This window comes from Lutra lutra, chromosome 2 (assembly GCF_902655055.1).
Source record: "Lutra lutra chromosome 2, mLutLut1.2, whole genome shotgun sequence".
NCBI classification, from domain to species: domain Eukaryota; kingdom Metazoa; phylum Chordata; class Mammalia; order Carnivora; family Mustelidae; genus Lutra; species Lutra lutra.
In genome coordinates, this window is record NC_062279.1 from 121652224 (window position 1) to 121676669 (window position 24446).

Sequence of the window (24446 nt, forward strand, 5' to 3'; positions counted from 1 at the left end):
TCTTCTACCTGGCCCCATTTCAGACTGTTGTGTTATGGCATATCCCTGGATTCCTCTGCCTTCTCCCCTGTTTATGATTCCTGCAGTGATTTGCAAAACATTCTCATTTCCTTTGGGCACGTAAAATATTTTGGTTTCTAAGAGTCATGTTATGTCGATTGCTACCAATTGAGAATATGAAAGAACACTGTTTTTATTTCCTCCAATACCTTCACATAGTAATGGCATGAATGCTTTCAGGCTAAGGAATCTTCACTGTTTGAAAACATTTCTTAAGGATCTTTCCCCCGCCCTCTTTTGAAACTAGAAAATCCAAAAGTTTAAAGAGTAACTATATTTAACTGCCAAAGCCTATATTTAGAGGCTGAACTTGAGTAGTTTTTTAATATACAACAGACTCTTACTCCTTTCCATAGCGGGATAAATTTTGTTGCCATGAACAACAGAGGTCCAGAACAAATATTAGGATTTATGATTTCTTATGTGTTCACAAAACTGTAGGTTTTTAAAAACTGCATATAGTGAGGTTAACTGTAGTTTTACATTTAAGTCCCCAAACAACATCATTGTTGGCATTAGTAAAGAAAATTTGCCTGGTCTTTATGTGCTAGAAAATTGCCTGTTGATTTCTATATAATGCTATAGATCGTGATATCCTGAACAAGATATCTCAATATTAGAAATGTGTATATAACTTGTGTGGACCATAATAGTGAAACATAGAAAAAAAATTATTCTCTGAGGATATATACATTTAATTACTGTAAAAGTAAAATATATTTTTTTAACCTATAGAATAACTTTCTTAGTTGAGGGGCCTTATAAATGAAATGAGACCTACATATATAGCAAAGTAGGGAAAATAGATTTTTGAGGGCTTAGTTATTGAGACTGACAATATATACTGATCAGGTTTGTCAGAAAAATACAGTAATTGAAGAGGAATGTATATTATTTTTCAGAGATAAAACACTAGGTTAAATGCAAAGTTTACTACTTAATGAGGATTATTGCTTTTAGAAACCAGTCTTATAAAATTTTACACAACCCATATGTATATACAAAGATTAAGGTCAAATTTGCTTTTAACTTTTCACAATTTGTGTGTTTTATTTTGTTCTGAAGTAATCAACACTAATACTTACATCATGTCTGTTTTTAATTCTCAGAAGTGGTGTAAGCAAAGCATTTTTGGATCCATGTTGAGCAAACTCCCTCATAAGCCAAAACTGAAAAATCAAAGTACTGTAAAAGAATAAACAATCCAAAAAACAGAACATGGGGGAAGGGCCATAAAGTTCAAATCTGACATTTAGCAGAGGACCAGATTTGTGCATTTGATGCGTAAGTGGAAGAGATGGTAGTGAGGAGGAGAAATTACCCTGCTTCTTATTTCTTTCCTCATTGTGTCATGACTTATGTAGATTTTGATAATCTGGCTGAAGTATTATTTGTCTTTACTATGAAGTTACTCTTTTTCCCCTCTTTCTACCCTGTGATTCTTTGGAACTAAGTCATTGTACACAGTCCACATTTAAGGGATGGGGCTAATGCTCCATCTCCTTGAGGGAGAAATATTTACAAATTTGGAATTCTTTTGCATGAGAAATTTGTCTATTCTCCATTTATTTATTCAATCACTTATATCAGTATACACTCATGGGTGTTTATTTTATATTGTGGGTTATAATCCAATACTGTGTTATTTATTTTTTTCAAACTGTTTTTGCTATGGTCATTGGGAGCTTTTTTTTCAATTGGAAAAATTGGCTCCTATATTCTCTGACACACCCCCATCAATGTTGGAGGATTTTGAGCACTTCCTAAAGGGCTTCAAGATGCTCCGCATTCATCCTCTATATTCCTTACCATGGTCTAGGATGAGCCATTTCTCTAAGGAGCCCTCATTGCTTTTATGGGCAATGGTATTAGAAACCAAGTTCTGGATGTTAGGTTTGTTTTTTGCTGATGAAGTGTGTTTGATTCTAGGCCCTCTTATCTGACAGAGCAAGAGATATAGGCATATACTACCCTGGGTATATATACATCTATAACTATTTCTCTATCTGTATATTAAGACAAACGTAAGTACTTATTGATGTCTCCAACCCTAATCCGCCAGTATCACATGAATCATTTTAGCCTCCCTGTCTGGTCTATAGCCTCCCACTCCAACAGTGAGAAGCCTGGTTCCCACCATCTCCTAGATCAGTTTTTTAATATGTGTAAATATATCACTTTACTTTCTTTTTGGACTTTCCAAGTAAATATCTTAGACAAAAACCCATTTAAAATGTTAATTATGCTTTTCCAAACTCTACTTGATTCTTCCCTATTCAGATACCCTACAAGGGGTCAAACTCCCAGAACCACATTTAAAACCATTGGCACATTGTTATCACTGTCAACAAATCGTTTAGGACTCTGAGCTAAGCGAGTTCATGTGGGCAGCCTTCAGGGAAGTCTTTTGGTGTGCCTACCACTAACACCTGACAGATTTAAATGACTCTCGTACATGTACATCTACATTCCCTTTTTAGGTTCCACACCTTTTATAATTGAGACTAATAGCTCATTGGAATTGTTGTAATTTAACATATTTTCTAACTTTCCAAATAAATTAGAAATTTTCATCTGCCAATTCTGTGGCTGTTCACATTAGCAAGAGGAGAATAAAAGGTTAAAAAAAGGTTAAGCGTCGTGTCTATTATATAGTATGTGGTCAATACACATTGTCTTCATTAGAATGCCTAATATTCATCTCAAACGCAACATGTCCAAAACTGACTTCCTCATCTTTCCCCATAAAACCTGTTCCCACTCATAGACTTCCCTATCTCAGTTGATGGTAAATCCACATTCTAGAACATAAACCATTTTGAAAATGTAGTTTGTTTTCAAGTGTGTAATAGTTTAGTAAATTTACGTATCTAAACATTCAGCACAGATGCAAGTTTTCGTTCCTTCCCCTTTGTTTTGTAAAGGTACAAGTAACTTCTATAAAAAAAGAAAAAGTAGGTTTATAATGTGTTATCCTCTTAATTACCACTACTGTTACTTTCCTCTGAAATACTAGGAACTGGCTGAGAAGGCAGATCCTGTTGGCAGGGCATGTATCCCAATAGGCCAGGCATTGTAGGGAGTGCCAACCGAGCAAGGTTGGGCACCCTGGAGGCTGAGAGAATATCCAAAAATCAACGTGGTTAGGTCTCCCTCTGGGGATTTAGCCTGTGACGCTTAGTGATGACCTTTCATGTTATCTTTATGATCATCATGATTTTTTGACTCTTTACTTGTGCCTGCTTCTTCTACTCCTGATCTTAAACCTGGAATAGGGAAGAGGAAGATTTTTATCTTTGGTACTGAAAAGTGACAAAGTACACAGATTGACTTCAATTAACATGAAAAGCAAAATAAATTTCACCAAAGGTAAAGTGAAAGTATTGGCTACGGAATATCCACATCTTTCTAGGTATAAGTGTTTCACTGTTATCACACTTTTATCTTTACCCCACATGGATCACATAGCTGTGTCCTTGTGCAATGTATGCTTCTTTGTAATGCTACCTGTCATTTATTTGCATCACAAAGACAAGTTGCTTTAGTAATTTCTTGCAAAAAGTGGGCAAGTTAGATAAGTTTGTATATCCATTTTTAAAAGTTAACGGTGATCAAAACATTAAAGCCAAGTAAATATCCAGTAAAATTCTTATCCCTAGAAGCAGATTATAGGATCTAATACCACACCCTTATTTTAGATGACTGAGATGCCTGTTACATTCAGATCACTTTCATTTTGGTTGTTATGCCAGCTCTTTTCATTGTTCTGTCCATTGATTTATGTTTTTCTCAGTTTGTGCCACTGTTTAGTTTATCTTAGAACTAAAGAATCTGGGAAAAGATTCAAGTCTTTTGAATGTGTGTTTTCCTAACCCTCCTAGATTTGAGTATATAGAAATAAGCTGGAATCTGGTAAACTCATTGGGTTTACGTCATATACCTATATATACATGTTGTATTTATATATAGATATAAATATGTATAAATTTATATGGTTTTCTATGAGTTTCTAATTCTCTCTTCCTATCTAATTTAATATGAAAAATTATTTTTCCTTTCTTCCCTTAGAGTAAATCACTTGTTGACACCCCCCCACCCAACACATACCCCAGAAGCCAGTAACTATCATCAGTCTACCCTGTGAAGTTGATTTTTTGAACATTTACTTGAAATAATGTAGCAGCCTATTAGACTCCATTTCTTGGAATAGTATTTCCAGGTCTAACTATTTGTAAAGCTAACTACCCCTACCCCATTAATAGCTGAACTGAAATAAAAAGGGAGACTAGTCTCCTCTTCCGCAAGACACTGCCAGAAATCAATATGGTCTACATTACTTATTCTCCATTATCTACTAGTGTTTTGAGAATTCTAACATATAATGTTCCAGTATAGTTTTTGGGCATTATATACATTAGCTATTTCCTATAAAATATTGTTTTTATGCCTTAGAAATGGTAACCACTGGAAAAAAATTGCTATAATTTAAGGAATTGGTTCTGTTTCTGTGAGTAAAGTATTAACAAAACCCTCTTCTTCAGGAAGGTTACTTCTGGGTTACCCTTCCATCACTGGCATGGAACCCTGATAAAAGTAAAAATGACCCTTGACTGGTCACCTGCATGTGGACTGGGAGGAATATGGATGCACCATGAATACCAAGCTGGAAGCCACAGCTGTGGGTTTTAAGAAGTGTAGTGTGCTCTTTGTTAGTGGGCGTAACCCCCTTTGTGAAAGGTGTTCACGGGGTGTTTCAAGTCCGAGGCAGGGCGGCTCCCATCGCATCTGTGTGCTCTTGCTGCCTAAATACCTGGTCTGTCCCTTGGCGGGGCTGGAGAAGGTCCTTGGATTCTTCATCTGAGGAGGCGTTTGAAAGCTCTTCTGCTGACTTGCTGTGTTCCTTCCTGCACCCCACCACTGAGCTAAATTCTGTTAAACTTTTGGTCTGTTGAATCTTGCAAACTAGTTTGTCCCTCTCAAGCGAAGAGCACTGCTGCTGGTTGAGCAGAATGGGCAGTGTAGTGTCATAAGTATTTCATATGAAAATATAAAAGTAACTACTAATTTTTCCTTTATTTTTCAGAAATGTGTTACCGACGAGTGTTTCTTTTTTGAGCGATTGGAATCTAACAACTACAATACTTACCGGTCAAGGAAATACTCCAGTTGGTATGTGGCACTGAAACGAACAGGGCAGTATAAACTTGGACCCAAAACAGGACCTGGGCAGAAAGCTATACTTTTTCTTCCAATGTCTGCTAAGAGCTGATCTTAACGGCAGCATCTGATCTCATGTCACATGGAAAAAGACGTATATTTTTGAAATTTGTTAATGAAAGAAAAGAAAAAAAAATGTGTACAGCTATCTGCTCAGTTTGGATGAATGATCAGATAACCTTTTTATCTAAGAGTAAACATTTAACCATCGCCTTACTAAAGAAAAGCAACAAAAATTCCCGGAAAATGTATAGACTTCCACCTTTTGTATTGCATTTTCCTTTATCCACTGAAGCTTACTTAGTGCTACAATCTTTTTCATACATTTGCTTCCTTGGAAAAGAGGCTTTTAAAATTTGCATGTTTTCATCAAATAAGTTTTCTTATGAAAATTATAAACATTAGAATATTAAAGTCAGATATTTAGTTAACCCCAAATGTCCACTACTTTTTATTGTACGGCACACGTTATTCTGCATGTGCAATTTACTTAAAATTTTTAAAAACATGTAACTATGGATTTAATCCATTCTTGTCATAGTTCTGTAATTGGCTGGCAGATCCTTATGATAGAGTTTATAGAACAAGCCTGTGTAAACTGCCGGAAGTTCTTCCATGGTGAAATCAATCTTGTCAAAGCCTTCTCTGTACCCATAGAGCAGCAGCCTAGCAACTCTGCTGGTGATGGGAGTTGTATTTTCAGTCTTGACCAGGTCACTGAGATCCATCCATTCACACCTTAAGCATTCGTGCTGGCAAAAATCTATGGTGAATGAATGTGGCTTTAAGCGACAGATGATATACATATCTGACTTCCCAAAAGCTCCAGGATTGGTATGCTGTTGCCGAATGCTCAGGAGGGACCTGAATTCTGATCTTATACCAGTCTCTTCAAAAACTTCTCGAACTGCTGTGTCTCCTACATAAAAGAAAGATGTACAAATCAGTAAGAATCACATTTTTAGAATTTTAATCATCAAAGATTTTCAAATAAAGTAGCATTATCTGAAGGTTGAGAAGCAAAAAACCATCCTAAGAAAGTGTTCAACATAAACCCTTTGCCTTCTGGACATCCTGAAATACCAAAGTATTTTCTTACCAGTGTACATCTTAGAAGCTTTTGAAATATCGAATATTTCTTTGGCTGCTATGTGTGGGCTTACCCACCTGTATACTTTGGGAATCACATTTTTAACTTCTTCTGGCTCTATTTCCCAAAAATTGAACACACAGGTTCCTCCAGTTAATATTCCCACATATTTCTTCATTATTATCCTGTTTGTGGTCATACATCAAAACCGCCCAAACTTATACATATCAGTATTGAGAAAAAGTGATTCGTTCTTCCTCACGAGTCTGTAGAGCTGCAGAATGTATTGAGCTGTGAACAGTTCAAATCCTTCCCGGTGATCCTGGGTGGGGCTATCAAGCCTCTGACATCCTAGAGCAGTTTCACTTATAACCATTCTGTTATGCTCCCCTAGTTATCCTGTCAGCAGAATCCCAGTATGGTAACTTTTGGCATTTCCTTTGTTCCTTGAGATTCCGAAGAACTATTTTATCAAAAGCGTTAAAAAAAAAAAAAAAAACAAAACTTGTAATTTACAGAATTTTATAATACGACAAGGGTTTCACATTTTATAAGGTTGGTTCTTTTCAATATTATGCAAATTTCTGGGGCAGGATTTTGGTTGCCATTAACATTTTTGTGATTGCTTTTCCTAAATCTCCAGAAGAACCCCCTAAATGGGCTTTCTCTAATTTTGGGATGTTCTGTCACTGTCTCCCAGAGTGGTCATGAGAAATTCTTTAAAAAACTGCTTTCTTTGCTCAGTTTGCTAGAAGCTTTCCAATTTCACAATTGCCACAGGCATAGATTTTTGTTCAAAGACCTCTATTCAATGCTTCTGTGTCCTTGTTTGTCAAATAGAAAATTATATTTGCCTTCTCAGTAGTCCTACTGGTGAAGAATAGGCAAGGAAGGGGAAGTCAAGGAAAAAAATCTCAATTTCCACATATTCTGATTATAGATTGTCTTAATTGCCTACATATGCTTGTGGGTGTGTCTCCCCCTGACCCCCGCCCCACTAAGAAACAGCTCTGGAAATATGCACAGGAAGCAAAGTGTTCTAAAATATAAGACATTTGTCTGCCATTTTGAACTACATGCTGACTTCCCCTTCCCTTGAGGTTTGCCATAGATTAAACATGGTTAGAACTTACTGTTTTAAACTAAAAATATGAAAGAATGTATGTGAATAAAAGGAAAACCTTTCTTAATAAGAAAAATAATTTTCAGCTTGGAATACAATATATGTTTGTTATTAAATCTGTTAGATTCAATTAATAAATCTGAGATTGTGGCACTAGTCTTAAATTTGCTGATTTCACTTAGCTATTGTTTAAATGTTTATTTTTTTAACACCTTGAAAAATAACCATGGGGGTTCTGTTAAACTCTTAGTACCACTAATCCAAAGTCTGGCATTTCATTTGGAATCTAGCCTTTTTATGTATCATAGAGGCACAGGACAGACTAGTGAGTGGATCTACCCTACTAAGCAGTCACCTTAGTAGCTGATTGGAAGTCAGCACTGCCTCGGTAGTTTGATCAGTTTAATTTGAAGCAGCATATCATTGACTGGACTAAAAACTGAATGAGTAGATAAGTGCTTTTCCAATCTGGGTATGAGTGACTCCTTCCACCTCAAGATGGAAATCTTTACCCCAAGGCTTTTTTGCCAAGAATTAAAAAAAAAAATTTTATGCCGATAAACTGCTTTATTCTTTTGTACTTTTATTTTAATGTACTGTAAGCCGAACTGAAATAACATTTACTGTTTTATATGTTTAAAGAACCAAGAGGGTTTGTTTTTATTTTTGCCGATTGAGAGCTATGTTTAAATATGTCACACAGTGTTTTGTTTAGTTACAGGACAGTGAAATGGAATTTATTTTATTATTTCTATTTTGTAATATTTAACAATAGGATTAGGTTGAAAGAAAATAGGAAAGACTGTGCAGCTTGTGGGTTTTCCTGGCGTTTCCCTCTGATTCTGGTGCACTGATGAGCTCTGAGCAGCCCCCACTGCTTTATGGTCCTTTGACCATGCAGGAGATTCTCTTCCTGTCAATGGTAGTGAATTTTTTTAGGAAGGCAATTTCTTTATTTTTAACCTTGTAGATACTTTCGTACTATTAGGGTATTATATTAAAGCCCGAAGATTGCATTTTGTTTTGTATATGACCCCCTTGGTTTTTTAAGCACTATGGACAAGAGTGTTTCATTTACCTAGTATTATCAAAGAATGAAGGATTCCAAACAAATGTTTCTCAGTTAACTAGTGTTTACTACTTAAGAGCTAATATGAATGTGTGCACATTTGTGATGGCTGTATTCCTAAAGTATATTACATACTTTCCTAAATAAGGAGTTTAAAGAAAATAATTTTGATAATTATTGGGTAATTTGACTTTATCCTTAAGAATAATCTATTGTGTTGTAAGACGGAAATGCTCTAATATAGACAGACATAATCTTTCAGAACTCTATTGTCAGTTATCATTTCTAGCTGTTTCAGGATTTTATCAGTTAATTAATAATACTCCTACACAATACAAGGAATGCCAGGGGCTGCTTTTCTTATAACTCCTCATGGCTGAATAGGTGAGTTGTTGTACCAACCACAAATACTTAATTCAGAGTTCACTTTTTTTAAAATCTGGACTTGAAGAGTTCTGGAGTATACTTAAAACTAAAACTACGCATACTTGGCCTGGAAATGTGCTTCTTCATTTGCATTAAAATATAAGTAGCTTGAAAATTCACAAAATCTGTAAAAATTCAAAAGGAAAAAGTCAACTGACTTTTTGAGATGGCAAGATGCAGAGGAGGAAGCTCAACATACCTTCTGTACCTGATTTTTGCCTAATATAGATTGGGTAACGATGTAAGACATAAATTTAATTAGTTCACACACACTCTCATATATCACATAAGGGTAGTGTGAGATTAATTAGGTGTTCCAAAATAAACGGCCCTCTCTTTTAGCACTTGTACCACAACGAAATCTTCTTTCTACAGAAGACCCAAGCAATGGACTCTAAGCAGAGGATCCATAAGTACCTGAAAACCAAAATTTGCTATGGATATATCTCATTATAGTAAATTTACTTATGGTTTGTTAGGAGTTGGCTATGTACTGTGTATAGGGCATTTTAATCTGTGTGACATTTTTAAAAAATGAAGTTTCAAATATATATACGTTTTTAAATAAAATATTTAAAGATAACTTAGGAAGTTGCCTTTATATATAAATGTTGGGTAATAGGGGACATGCATATAGAGGAAAAATCATGGAAAATTACAGTGATACCAAATGAGGCATCTATTGATTTATTATGATGCAGACTGCATTTGACTCAGTCACGGGTCAGGAATAGGTAGGAAAACTCCGTTTTTATTCTTTCTTCTGTTTACTGTAGATTCAGTAACAGAGTTCTTAGCTTATGTCACATTTCTGTTTGAAATACTGAGCTCAGGAAGTTGCTTTAAGGAACTCTCAGTTGAGACTCACTTGTATGAGACATTTTATTACATTTTGGCTTCCTGACTATTTAAAATACATAGCAGATAAAATTTTTATAGAGGGGAATTAAGTCACTACTGCTCTATAACTGAGTTTATAAATACTTATTTTGAAGTTCATTTAAAAGTTACTATTCATCCTTGTGTGGTGAAATGGTCAAGAATTTGTGTTTTGTTTTTTTTTTTAAAGATTTTATTTATTTGACAGAGAGAAATCACAAGTAAGCAGAGAGGCAGGCAGAGAGAGAGGAGGAAGCAGGCTCCCCGCTGAGCAGTAAGCCCGATGTGGGGCTCGAACCCAGAACCTGGGATCATGACCTGAGCCGAAGGCAGCGGCTTAACCCACTGAGCCACCCAGGCGCCCCAAGAATTTGTGTTTTCTTATAGTATAATTCCAGGAACAATATTAGTCATATCCCAAATCACCCTTAATGCTAAACTTTACTAATGTATATACAAAACTTTTAATTTTCAAACACATTACTCTAGAAGCAACCCTAAGCAAAATAGGTGGTATGCTCCTAATGGTATTTTTTATACTAGTGAGATAAGTTGTAATATTACAAGTTTTGCTGCTAACTTTATATTAGCCCTGAATTAACTTCTCTGAAATGTCTCAGTCTAAACCCATTAGAAAATTTAAAATCTTATTTTCAGCTATAGAGCAAACAAAGTAAACATAAATTTCTGAACATTTCCAAGCCAATTAAAAATATGTAAGGTATACACACCAATATCTTCTCCAGGCTCTGACAGGCCTCCTGGAAACTTCCACATATTTTTCAACTGCAATATAAAGTCAGAAAATAAAGTTAACATAGCTTCATTCACTAACACATACACAGAGACCCCACAAAATCCACCCATAATTGGTCAATGCGTTGAGAAGTTATCTTTTGCTAATGGCATGTAAATTTCCTTCACCTTCCTTTTTCCACCCTTTCTTCTTCTCAGGCGGGGGAAACTGGTTACTTAAGAAATCTTTTCCTACCTTTTTCTTCAGGAAATAGAAGTGGTTTTGTTTGGTTAATGTGATAAATTCTGTATGAATAAAATAGTGGAGGGAAATATCTACTGAATTTGTGTAATTTTTAAAATTTTGCTGCTAGTTAACTATTAACAAATAGATGGATCTTACAGATGCTGCTATAAATAAGTAGAAAGTACAGTATAAATTTAATAACTAAAGTATGCTATTTTTAATTTTCACATTTATTTTCTGTATTGTGTGTCTAATCAGATTTCTCTTGTTCTGTGTGTTAATGATTTTATGTACATATGTAATTGCTTTTCATGGGTAGTATGAATAAATTTGATTAGTTTAAGCTTGCATTGTTTTTGTGTTTGTATCATTTCATATTTTGGTGGGGGGCAGGTGGGAAGATATGTTCTTAGAATGAGAGCACATATGGGAAAAATGATTATAAATATGAAATGGCATGGGACAATATTCTGAAGGCTGACATGATTTTCTTCCTGTTACAATTCTGTTATATATAATATATATATATATATTAACATGACAAAACAGAATGAAAAATTATTATGTACTCGTAAAGGTCCTACGGCTTACAAATAGTACACTTCATGCTTCATTCATAAAACAAGTTTATGGACCTTTTATTGGTGTGCTTTTTGACCCACTCATTTCCTGGATGAGTGCTTCATAAAGAATGTGTCATTTCCTGACTGGTCTAAGTTGGAGACCAATGGCATGGTTCCCAGTTTCCACAGACTGTTGATTCTGTGGGTATAGAATTCAGGCTTTCCATCCTTCCCTGTCTGGTTCAGACTTGAGATTAATTTATAAAGCATATTTTATTAATGTATAAATATATCTCTATGCATATCTCTACATTAATACACTGTCTTTGGGATTTTGTTTTGAAATCGTTCCAGAAGCTATTTCTATAGAAACTATCCAGTCTTTTTCCTGACACAATGTTAGATTTCACCACCATAAATTCTATTTCTAACAAAAGAAATGTTATAATGGGGGCAGAAAATGCTTCCCCCAAACAATAACTTAAAATCTTTACCTAGACTTGACTATAGAGACTGTTGATTTAATTATGAACTTACTAGAAGGGGGAAGATTGTAGATATAAGGACTAGAAACAGCTTACATTAATTTCATTTTATTATTTCATAAAACACAGGTATGGAAAGATTAACTATATATTTTTGTGGTACTCTGTGGCATTTTCTGGCACCACTTGGGTTTAAAGAGCTTATGTGAGAAAAGCTTTCTATATGATAAATACCTAGTAGTGCAATTGCTGGGTCATACGGTAGTTCTATTTTCAACATTTTGAGGAACCTCCATGCTGTTTTCCAGAGTGGTTGCACCAGCTTGCATTCCCACCAACAGTGTAGGAGGGTTCCCCTTTCTCCGCATCCTCGCCAGCATCTGTCATTTCCTGGCTTGTTAATTTTAGCCATTCTGACTGGTGTGAGGTGAAGAAGATGTGGTATATATACACAATGGAATACTATGCAGCCATCAAAAGAAATGAAATCTTGCCATTTGCGACGACGTGAATGGAACTAGAGGGTATCATGCTTAGCGAAATAAGTCAATCGGAGAAAGACAACTATCCTATGATCTCCCTGATATGAGGGAGAGGAGATGCAACAGGGAGGATTAAGGGGGTAGGAGAAGAGTAAATGAAACAAGATGGGATTGGGAGGGAGACAAACCATAAGTGACTCTTAATCTCACAAAACAAACTGAGGGTTGATGGGGGGAGGGGGGTTGGGAGGGGGGGGTAGGGTTATCAACATTGGGGAGGGTATGTGCTATGGTGAGTGCTGTGAAATGTGTAAACCTGGCGATTCACAGACCTGTACCCCTGGGGGTAAAAATATATGTTTAAAAAAAATAAAATAATTAAAAAAAAAAAAAGCTTTCTCCTCTCTTGCAGAAAGCTTGAGCCTGCACTTAGTTCAAAGTGGTAGATAGAAAGGCTTAAGTTAAGTGGTTTGGAAAACCTGGTTAATGTTGCAGATATGATCATTGGAGGGTTGAGTTTATCTTCTCACCTTTTTCAGTATTAAAACAAACTTCCACTTAGGTCTTTTTTTGATGTTGTTAAAGATTTATTTATTTGGGAGAGAGTCTGTGTGTGCAGGATTGGGGGAATGGGGGTGGCAGAAGGAGAGAGGCAGGGACAGGGAAAGAAGCGGACTCCCCTGAGCATGGAGCCCAACTCAGGGCTTAATCTCACAAACTGAGATCACAACCTGAGCCGAAATCAAGAGTTGGATGCTTAACCGACTGAACCACCCAGGCACCATTTAGGTCTTTAATCCATTTTGAGTTTTTGTATATAGTGTTAAAAAGTGGTCCAATTTTATTCTTTGACATGTAGCTCTCCATTTTCCTAGCACCATTTATTGAAGAGACTGTCTTTCTCCATTGTATATTCTTGCCTCCTTTGTCATAAATTAATTGAGCATATAATTTTGGGTTAATTTAAAAAAATTCCCATTAACTGGGCTTAGCAATACAAATAATAATAATAACAGCAACTTCCAGGGAAAATGGTGGAGTAGGAGGACCATAAGCTCGTCTCATCCCAACCCACACCTAGCTAACACAAGAAGTACCCAGCAGTTTGATGCTATTGCACCTCTGATAATCCCTGGGAAACAGAAGGACAGCACCCAGCAGTCCGATGCTATCACACCTCTGGCAAATGCCTGGTCTGACTCAACTCAAGCCCAAGGCAGCCCCAGACTGGCGCAACAACATAGGGACCAAACTCTGCCCCCACAACAGAAGGAGAGAGCCATGCTTATACTATTGCAAAAGCAGCTCAATTACAACAGCAGGGCATATGGCAATACACATAAGAGACACCCCTGAAGAGTAAGTTCTGGTGAACAGGGCCCTCCAGGACCTTTTTCTCAAAAGGCCACTACTTTCAAGAGCAGGAGACATAACTGAATTTCAAAACACATAGATAGATTCAGGAAGTCAGACAAAATGAGGAGACAGAGGAATATGTTCCAAATGAAAGAACAGGCCAAAATCACAGCAAGAAACTAAATGAAACAGAGATAAGAAATATGTGTGATAGAGTTTAAAGTAATGGTCATAAAGATACTGGACTTGAGAAAAGAGTAGGGGACCTCAATGAGACCCTCAAGAGATTAAAAAACATATGAAAGAACCAATCAGAGATGAACAGAAGAACTGAAATTAAAAATACACTAGATGGAATAAATAGTAGACTAGAGGAAGCAGAAGAATGGATAAGCAACCTGGAGGACAGAGTAATGGAAAGCAATCAAGCTGAACAGGAGGGAGAAAAAGTAATAACAGAAAATGAATACAGGGAACTTAGCAATACTATCAAGCATTTTAACATTCATGTAAATGTCCCAGAAGAAGTGAGAACAGGGGGCAGAGAATTTATTTGAAGAAGTAATAGCTGAAAACTTCCTGAATCTGAGGAAGGTAACAGAAATCCAGATCCAGGAGTCACAGAGAACCTTTAACAAAAGCAAATTAAGAAGGTCCACACAAAGACACATAGTAATTAAAATGGCAAAAATTAGTGATATAGAATTTTACAGGCAGCAAAAGACAACAATAACATACAAGGGAAACCCCATAAGGCTATCATCTGCTGGAGAAATCTTGACATTGAGTGCCCAGTCTACAGTAACCTAAACCGGTTGATAGGTCAAATTGTTTCCTCCATCACAACTTCCCCCAGTTTTGATGGAGCCCTGAATGTTGATCTGACAGAATTCCAGACCAAATCGGTGCCGTATCTCTGTATCCACTTCTTGGCCACATATGCCCGTGTCATCTCTGTTGAGAAAACCTACCATGAACAGGTTTTTTGTAACACAGATCACCAATGCATGCTTTGAGCCAGTCAATCAGATGATGAAATATGACCCTTGCCATAGTAAATTCATGTCTTGCTGACAATTGTACCACAGCAACACGGTTCCCAAAGATGTCAATGCTGCCACTGCCACCATCAAGACCAAGCATACCATCCAGTGTGTGGACTGGTCCTCCACTGGTTTCAAATTTGGCATTAATTATCAGCCTCCCACTGTGGTACCTGGTGGAAACTGCTTAAAGTATGGTGAGCTGTGTGTATGCTGAACAACACGACAGCCATTGCCAAGACCAGAGCTCACCTGGACTCACCTGGATGTATGCCAAGAGTGCCTTTGTTCACTGGTATTGGTGAGGGCAGAGAGGAAAGAGAATTTTCTGAGGCCTGTGAGCACATGACTGCCCTTGAGAAGGATTATGAGGAAGTTGGTGTGGATTCGTTGGAAGGAGAGGGGGAAGAAGAACAAGAGGAATATTAAAGTTAATGTCACAAAGGTGCTGCTTTTATAGGGAAGCTTATTCTGTTTTGAACATTGAAAAGTTGTGCTCTGATCAGTTAATTTCTATGTAGCAGTGTATATTCTCATATACAATCACTGAACTATGCTTTAAAACACAATGCTTTGTTACAGACCCAAGTTGTCCATTTCTCTGATGGGTTTGAATAAAGTATTCCCTGGAAGAAAAAGAAGAAGAAGAAAAAAAAGAAGAAGTAAGGAGAAAGAAGAAATGAGAAAGAGGTAGAAGGAAGGAAGGAAGGAAAGAAAAGGAGTAGGAGAAGGAGAAAAAGAGTACAGATCTGCTAGCCTTCTCCTTTTGGTTCTCTTGTATGATCTGACATTCTTGGTCTTCCCTTTCACTTTGGTTGAATGCCAGAAATTTGATTTTTATTTCCACTATTCTAATCTTTAATGCTACTACTCTCACTTTTCAGAATTCACAACCATAGGTTTAGATAAATCTCACTACAGTGTTAACACTGTACCAAAGAGACAGAAGCTACTATAGAGATGTCTTAGTACATTTGTCCATTCAACAAAAATTTATGTAGGGCTAGGCTATGGGGCATACAGAAATTAATGCACAATATAGCAAGACCAGTCACTCTTTCTCCATGTACCACTACATTTTTCTTATCACCTACCGCCAACTTATATATTATTTACTCATTTATTATTTGTATCTTACTCATTCGAATATAAGCTCCAGATGTAGAAATTTCACTTTGTTCACTAATGTTTCCTTAGTGCTTAGAACAGAGCCTGCAAAATAGTATATGTAGTATCAGTAATCTTTAGTGAACGAATGCATAGTATCCTACTATTAACTCAGTTCTTTAGTCACTGTTTATTTTATTTCAAAGAATTGGCATATATAGATAGGAAAGGAGAAAGGATGAGTTTTAAGGGTCATTTTTGGATTTGTGTTTCAGTGTATGCATATGCTTGTGGCGAAGGTTAAACTTTCCTCTACAAGAAACACTTTACACTATTCCTAGGGTGAATGAGGCACTTAAGGGAAAGGAGAAAAACTGGCTCAGATGTCTGAAAATAATGCTATTATTTATGGTTAATAGCTATCACTCATGCTTAAGTTCCACCTAATACCACAATTACAGAACTTAGATATGATTCAGTGTCTCACTTTGCAGTTTTTATTACAATACTGAACTATACACAAATACTGTTTTTATATTTTATTGCTCAAAAAATACTGTCATAACTTAAAAAGAGGTAAAAACCCTAAGCAGGAGTATCATTCCAATTAATTCATAAGGAAACCAAAGTCTTATATAATTTGAATTTGTCCTATTAGCAGAGGGGGATCACAGCTAGATTCTGAAAAGTAGCACTTTCTCATTCTTAAAGAACCAATCATTAGCATGTTTGAAAATCAGCAAATGAAGAGATTGGAAGCTCAGTGTTATAGTTTACTGGTTCTCTAACTTGCTTGTACCTTAATCACCTGGGGGTGCTTCTTAACACAAAATTGCTGAGCAGCATCCCCAGCATTTCTGATTCATCAGGTCTGGAGTGAGGCGTAAGAATGTGCATTTCTAGTAAGTTGATGCTGCTATTGTCTCTCAGCGCCACCCTCCACGCTCTTCCTCACCTCCTCCAATACTGGAGCTGGGACCCATCCAACCAGCCTCTGCTTTGCCAGCTCACTCCCTCTGAGGCTCCAGGAACAGACTGCAAGGCTGGAGCAGGAAGAGGGGACCAGCCCTTTCTGTCTGCCTCCTCCGGGCTTTCCATACGCTTGTGGCTCTGGATTGCCTTAGAAATGCCGCTTCCTTCTGACAATAGCAGTTCCTTTCCAGAGCATTGGCCAAATGCAGTTTGCAATTCTCCTACAATTTCCAACATAAACTTCACTGTGCACCCCTTCCCCAGAGCCACCAGGCAGCTGAAGCCTCCATTTCAGGGGTGTGGGTTCTAGGCCTTTTTGAGTTCAAAGATACCAGCAGCAGCTGAATAGCATTTCTTATTTTGCATTAGCTATGTGTAGCCCCAAATGAAGGGACGCATAACCCACCAGAATGGCATAAAGATTACTTGAAACTGAAGACATCTGAGATCTAGCAAGATGAAGAAAGAAGCCTTTTCTGAGTTGCCCTTATCTGATTAAAGGCAGAACTTTCTGAAAAGAAGCTGCCATACACCCCATGGTGCCAGCTTCCAGCCAGGAAGGAAACAAATGTTGAGCACACAGATGGGCCACTGCGTAATCAAACATCAGAAGGTGCCATGTGTATTTCACACAGAAGTCCTATTTCTCCCTTCCCCTTTTCCTGATATACAAACCCCTACTCCTGGTTGTTCAGGGAGTACTCCCCAAACTTTTATATTAATCTGCTGTCAGTTAATTCACAGGCTCCTCAAGTACCTAAGCTCGTAGAGGAAAAGTTCTTTGTAAGAGTACTTTAAGACTTAACTCTGGTTATGTTTCCCAGCCTGTGAAATGAGGATGATAATAGGTTGCTATGCTGTTTTAAGTAGCTACATAATATAGAGCACAAGTCATAATCTTCTCACTGGTGTAGGGTCAAGCCTCAATTCTGATGACTGCTGATTAATCAGGGTAATGGCTGCTGAAAACTGGGGTAGTTGTGGCAATTTCTTAAAACAATAAAAAAGTTTGCTATATCTACTGACTCTTTCATGAATAATTTCTCTGTAGCATGTGATGCTGTCAAATAGCATTTTGCCCACAGAACTTTTTCCAAATTGAAGTCAATTCTCTCAAACCCTGCTGCTGCTCTATCAACTAAATTTATGTAATATTCTAAATCCCCTACTGTCACTTCAACATTCCCCATAGCATCTTCACCAAGGGTCCATTCCATCTCAAGATTCAAGATGGCTACATAAACAACAGATTTTCAATGTAGATGAAAAATTCTTATATTGGATCGTTTTCAATTTGCCCAGATCTATCAGAGGATTCACTAGCTATGGCAGCTCTAGCCTTAAAAAATGTATTTCTTAAATAATAAGACTTGGAAGCTGAAATGAATCCTCGATCCATGGGCTACACAATGGATCTTGTATTAGCAGGCATGAAAACAACATGCATCTCATTGTACATTTCCATCAGAGCTCTTGCATGAACAGGTGCACTGTCAATAAGCAGTCATATTTCAAAACGAATCTTTTTTTCTGAGCAGCAATTCTCAGCAATGGGCTTGAAATATTTGGTAAAACTATGTTGTAAACATTTTACATTTAGACTTTGTTGCTCCATTTATAGACCACAGGTAGAGTAGATTTAGCATAATTCTTAAATGCTTTGGGGAGTTACACCAAGAGGGCAGAGAAGTGGGGGACTTCTTTATAACCGGTCCCTGAATTTAGCCAGAAATCTACCAAGCCACCCTGAACACCCATGAAATCAGCCTGAGAGGTAAGATTATACATGTCTGGATCTCCATGGGGGCAGAGGATCATCAGTCAAGAGGTACACAAGATGTAGCTGGGATTGTGCAGACAAATATCAGAGGATAAACAGAAGAGGGAGGGAGCCACCAGAAGCAAGCCACTGGAAAGTAATACACCAGTACAAATGTGCCCTGCACTTGGGGACCCGAGGCTGCAAGACTGGAAAGGACTGATAACAGGGCTCAAACAGAACAAAGGGGCTTAAGGGACAAATGCTGGGGACTGGTTGGTTGCAGGTACAGACCTAAGCCCATGGTCCAGGGACTGGCTGCAGCCATCACCGCCAATCAAGGAGGGACTTGAGTCAGTGGTCCCTGGGGCTGGTGGCTGGGTGCTGCTGCAGCCAAGAGGACCCAGCCTGGACTGGAGCCCATGGTCCTGGGAACGGCAGCCACCAAGCCGGGCTTGCCCGGACCAGGATCACTCTCAGTTTTGGTGGCACGAGGTACAGAGGTAAGTGGGGGCCTTGGTCAACAACTGAGAGGGTTGCTGGGGGTGTGCACTGCCTGTGGGAGGCTGCAGTATTCAATGGCACTTGCAGAGGGGGAGTCTGTGTGTTCTGGAGGATTCAGAGAGGAGCAGACTGTGGTTTCTCTCTGAGGTGGAGTGCAGTTTACTTTGTTCTGGACACTCTGAAAAGGCATGAGAAGCCTCCAGAGAACAAAAGCCCAAAGAACTGGTTTCAGTGGAACCCAGTCCCTTGACGGGGATTCGGGGGGGCAGACCAACTCTGCCCAAGCAGGACTGAGAAATAATGTGCTAGACCCCTCTCCCAGCAGACAAGCTTATAGAATAAGAGGACAACAACCATAGGATCCCCATAAAACTGTAAAACCCCAACACCAGGGGAAAACAAAGCTCCTGGTATTGCCTCACAGCCTGTATATTTCTTAGATACAACTTTTCTCTTTATTTTTAATTTTTTAAAATTCTTTCCATGTTTGTTGGTTGTTGTTTTTTACCTCTTTATCATTTCAACTAGAGGTTTAATACAACATATTCCATAGCAACTTTTTAACTTGAACTTTTCCATAAACTTTTTTCTTTTATATCTTTATTATATATATATATATAGAGAGAGATAAACTTCAATATAAGCTTATATAGATATAAGCTTTTTTCCCCATTCAATACTACCTTTATATACATACCCATTTTAATTTTCCTGTATCTCTGGGAAATAGAGTTCTCTAACAAAAAGAACAAGATACACCCAGGAAGAACTGAAATACCCTTCCTTACCCATATAGAGGGATTATAGCCATCTTCTCGACACTACCCACCCCCCCTTTAATTTTGGGTTCCTTTTTTGTTGTTGTTGTTGTTTTGTCACTCTTTTTGTTTGTTTTTGTTTTGTATTTTATAAATCTTACTCTTGGGTCTCATTTTGGCTGGGTTTGTTTTTTTCTTTTTCTTTTTGGTGGTGTCTTCTGATTGCTCCGAACCTTCACAGGGTGCACCTTGCTTGGATTGTGGATGATATTTTCAGCTGTACATCTCCTCAACCACAACTCAACAGAATGACTAGGAGGAGGAACACCCAACAAGGAAAAGACCCAGAGACAATGGCCTCTCCTGCAGATCTAATGGATATGGATCTAAGCAAGATGTCAGAAATACACTTCGGGGTAGCAGTTATGAAGACACTAGTCAGGCTGGAGAAAACTATTAATGGCAACATATATTCCCTAAGGACAGAAATAAGAGTGGATCTGGCAGAACTTTAAAATGCTATCAATGAGATACAATATAATCTAGATACTCTAACAGGGTAAATGAGGCAGAAGAACAAATTAGCAATATTGAAGACAAACTGATAGAAAATAAGGAGCAAGAGGAGGCCTGTAACAAACAGCTTAAAATCCATGAAAACAGATTTAGAGGAATAAATGATTCCGTGAAACGTTCCAATGTCACAATTATAGGGATCCCTGAGGGGGTGGAGAGAGAGAGAGAGGACTAGAAGATTTAGCTGACCAAATCATAGCTGAGAACTTCCCTAATCTGCAGAATGAAATAAGCATTTGTTTCCTAGAGGGAGAGAGACTCCTTCCCAAGATCAAGGAGACCAGATCAACCCCCAGGCATGTAATAGTAAAACTCGCAAATTTTAGGACCAAGGAAACCATTTTAAGGGCAATTGGGGGAAGACATTCCTTAGGTACAGAGGGAAAAACATCAGAATAATGTCAGACCTGACCACAGAGATCTGGTAAGCCAGAAAGGGCTGTCAAGACATTCAGAGTACTAAATGAGAAGAATATGCAGCCAAGAATTCTTTATCTGGCAAGGAGCTTCTAGGACTGGCAGAAACAGAAAGAATGTGACCACTAAGCCAGTCTTGCAAGAAATATTAAGGGGGGTTTTATAAAAGGAGAAAGACCCCAAGAATGATATAGAACAGAAATATAGAGAGATAATCTATAGAAATAAGGACTTCAGAAACAATAACAATAAAATCTTATCTTTCAATAATCACTCTAAATATGAATGGTCTAAATGCTCCCATAAAACGGAATGGTTGAAGATTGGATAAAAAGATAGGATCCATCCATATGCTATCTTCAAGAGACTTATTTTGAACCTAAAGATACATCTAGACTGAAAGTGAAGGGATGAAGAACTATCTTTCATGCCAACGGACCTCAAAAGAAAACTAGGATAGCTATTCTCATATCAGACAAATTCAATTTTAGGCTAAAGACTGTAGTTAGAGATACAGAAGGACACTATATCATTCTTAAAGGGTCTATCCAACAAGAAGATCTAACAATTGTAAATATCTATGCCCCCAACATGGGAGATACGAACTACATAAGCCAACTGTTAACCAAAATAAAGAGACATATTGATAATAATACATTAATTTTAGGAGACCTCAACACTCCACTCTCAGCAATAGATAGATCATCTAAGCAGAAAATCAACAAAAAAACAAGAGCCTTGAATGATACACTGGACCAATGGACCTCACAGATATGTACAGAACATTCCACCCTAAAACAACAGAATACTCGTTTTTCTCGAGGGCACATGGAACTTTCTCTAGAACGACCACAAATTGGGTCACAATTCAGGTCTCAACTGATACCAAAAGACTGAGATTATTCCCTGCATATTCTCAGACCACAATGCTTTGAAACTGGAACTCAATCACAAGAAAAAGTTTGGAAGAAACTCAAACACTTGGAAGCTAAAGACCATCCTGCTCAAGAATGTTTGGGTCAATCCAGAAATCAAAGAACTTAAACAATTCATGGAAACCGATGACAATGAAGACACATTGATCCAAAATCTATGGGATATGGCAAAGGCAGTCCTAAGAGGGAAATACCTAGCCATCCAAGCCTCACTCAAAAAAAACAAAACAAAAACAAAAACAAAAAAAACAGAAAAACTCCAAACAGACAAAATATCTTTACACTTTAAGGAACTGGAGAATCAACAACAAATTAAACCTAACGCATGCATGAGATGGGAAATAATTAAGATTAGAGCAGAGATTGGGGTGCCTGGGTGGCTCAGTGGGTTAAAGCCTCTGCCTTTGGCTCAGGTCATGATCCCAGGGTCCTGGGATCGAGTCCCACATGGGGCTCTCTGCTCAGCAGGGAGCCTGCTTCCTCCTCTCTCTCTCTGCCTGCCTTTCTGCCTACTTGTGATCTGTCTGTCAAATAAATAAATAATCTTAAAAAAAAAAGATTGGAGCAGAGATCAATGAGTTAGAAACCAGAGATACAGAAGAACACATCAATGAAACTAGAAGCTGGTTCTCTGAAAGAATTAATAAGATAGATAAACCACTGGCCAGACAAATCCAAAAGAAAAGAGAAAGGACCCAAATTAATAAAACTATGAATGAAAGGAGAGAGATCATGGCTAACACCAAGGAAATAGAAACAATTATCAGAAATTATTATCGGGCGCCTGGGTGGCTCAGTGGGTTAAGCCGCTGCCTTCGGCTCAGGTCATGATCTCAGGGTCCTGGGATCGAGTCCCACATCGGGCTCTCTGCTCAGCAAGAAGCCTGCTTCCCTCTCTCTCTCTCTCTGCCTGCCTCTCCGTCTGCTTGTGATCTCTCTCTGTCAAATAAATAAATAAAATCTTAAAAAAAAAAAAAAGAAATTATTATCAACAGCTATATGACAACAAATTAAGCAACCTGAAAGAAATGGATGCACTCCTAGAAACCTATACATGACCAAGACTGAAACAGGAAGAAGCTGACAACCTGAATAGACCCATAATCAGTAATGAAATTGAAGCAGTGATCAAAAACCTCCCAAAAAACAACAGTCCAGGGCCTGATGGATTCTCCGGGGAATTCCACCAAACATTTGAAGAAGACATAATAACTATTCTCCTGAAGCTGTTTAAAAAAATGGAAATGAAGAAAAACTTCCAGACTCCTTCTATGAAGCCAGCATTACTTTGATCCCCAAACCAGGCAAAGACCCCATCAAAAAGGAGAATTTCAGACCAATATCCCTGATGAATATGGATGTCAAAACTCTCAACAACATTCTAGCTAATATAATCCAACAGTACCTTAAAAGGATTATCCACCATGACCAGGTAGGATTTATCCCTGGGATGCAAGGGTGGTTCAACATTCATAAATCAATCAATGTGATAGAACACATAAATAAGAGAAGAGACAAGAACCACATGGTCCTCTTAATTGACACAGAAAAAACATTTGACAAAATACAGAATCCTTTCTTGATTAAAACTCTTCATAGTATAGGGATAGAGGGAACATTCCTCAACTTAATAAAATCCATCTATGAAAAACCCCATCTATGAAAAATCCATCTATGAAAAAATGATATGAAAAAATATTATTCCCAATGGGGAAAAGCTGACAGTCTTACCGTCGAGATCAGGAACACAAGGATGCCCCCTCTTGCCACTACTGTTCAAAATAGTACTAGAAGTCCTAGCAACAGCAATCACAACAAAAAGAAATAAAAGATATTCAACTTGGCAAAGAAGTCAAACTCTCTCTCTTTCAGATGACATGATACTTTATGTGGAAAACCCAAAAGATTCCATCCCCAAATTATAAGAACTCATACAACAATTCAATAATGTGACAGGATACAAAACCAATGCACAGAAATCAGTTGCTTTCTTATACACTAACAATGAAACTGTAGAAAGAGAAATTAGAGAATCAATTCCATTTACAATAGCACGAAAACCACTAAGATACCTTGGAATAAACCTAACCAAAGAAGTAAAGGATCTATACTCTAGGAATTATAGAACACTCATGAAAAAAATTGAATAAGGCAATTATCTTACTATCTTTCCATCTTAAAAAGATGGAAAAACATTCCATGCTCATGGATCGAGAGAATAAACATTATTAAAATATCTATGCTGCCGAGAGCAATCTATACTTCCAACACCATCCAGATCAAAATACCAACTGTATTTTTCAAAGTGCTGGAACAAATCCTAAAATTTGTATGGAACCATAAAAAAACCCAAATCACCATGGAAATGTTGAAAAAGAAAAACAAAGGTGGGGGCATCACGTTGCCTGATTTCAAGCTATATTACAAAGCTGTGATCATCAAGACAGTATAGTACTGGCACAAAAACAGACACATAGATCAGTGGAATAGAATAGAGAGCCCAGATATGGACTCTCAACTCTCTGGCCAATTAATCTTCGACAAAGCAGGAAAAAATATCCAATGAAAAAAAGACAGTCTCTTCAATAAATGGTACTGGGAAAATTGGACAGTTATATACAGAAGAATGAAACTTGACCATTC

The 24446-nt window shown here is 37.6% G+C and overlaps 2 protein-coding genes across 3 annotated transcripts in view; one reads left to right on the top strand and one right to left on the bottom strand.

Moving 5' to 3' along the window:
- FGF2 (fibroblast growth factor 2) overlaps nucleotides 1-6134 on the top strand; it is a 62820-nt gene extending 56686 nt beyond the window's left edge. Inside the window, exon 3 of the mRNA XM_047718380.1 lies at nucleotides 5144-6134. Within this exon, the coding sequence (XP_047574336.1) occupies nucleotides 5144-5329 (186 nt within the window). The 3' untranslated portion in view covers nucleotides 5330-6134. The remainder of the gene's footprint in view (nucleotides 1-5143) is intronic.
- NUDT6 (nudix hydrolase 6) overlaps nucleotides 5514-24446 on the bottom strand; it is a 52077-nt gene continuing 33144 nt past the window's right edge. For both annotated transcript variants that reach the window (XM_047718378.1, XM_047718377.1), the window contains 2 exons: nucleotides 10596-10650; nucleotides 5514-6196 (listed from right to left, as the gene is read on the bottom strand). In XM_047718378.1, coding sequence (XP_047574334.1) covers nucleotides 5799-6196; nucleotides 10596-10650 — 453 coding nt within the window. In that variant the 3' untranslated portion in view covers nucleotides 5514-5798. The remainder of the gene's footprint in view (nucleotides 6197-10595; nucleotides 10651-24446) is intronic.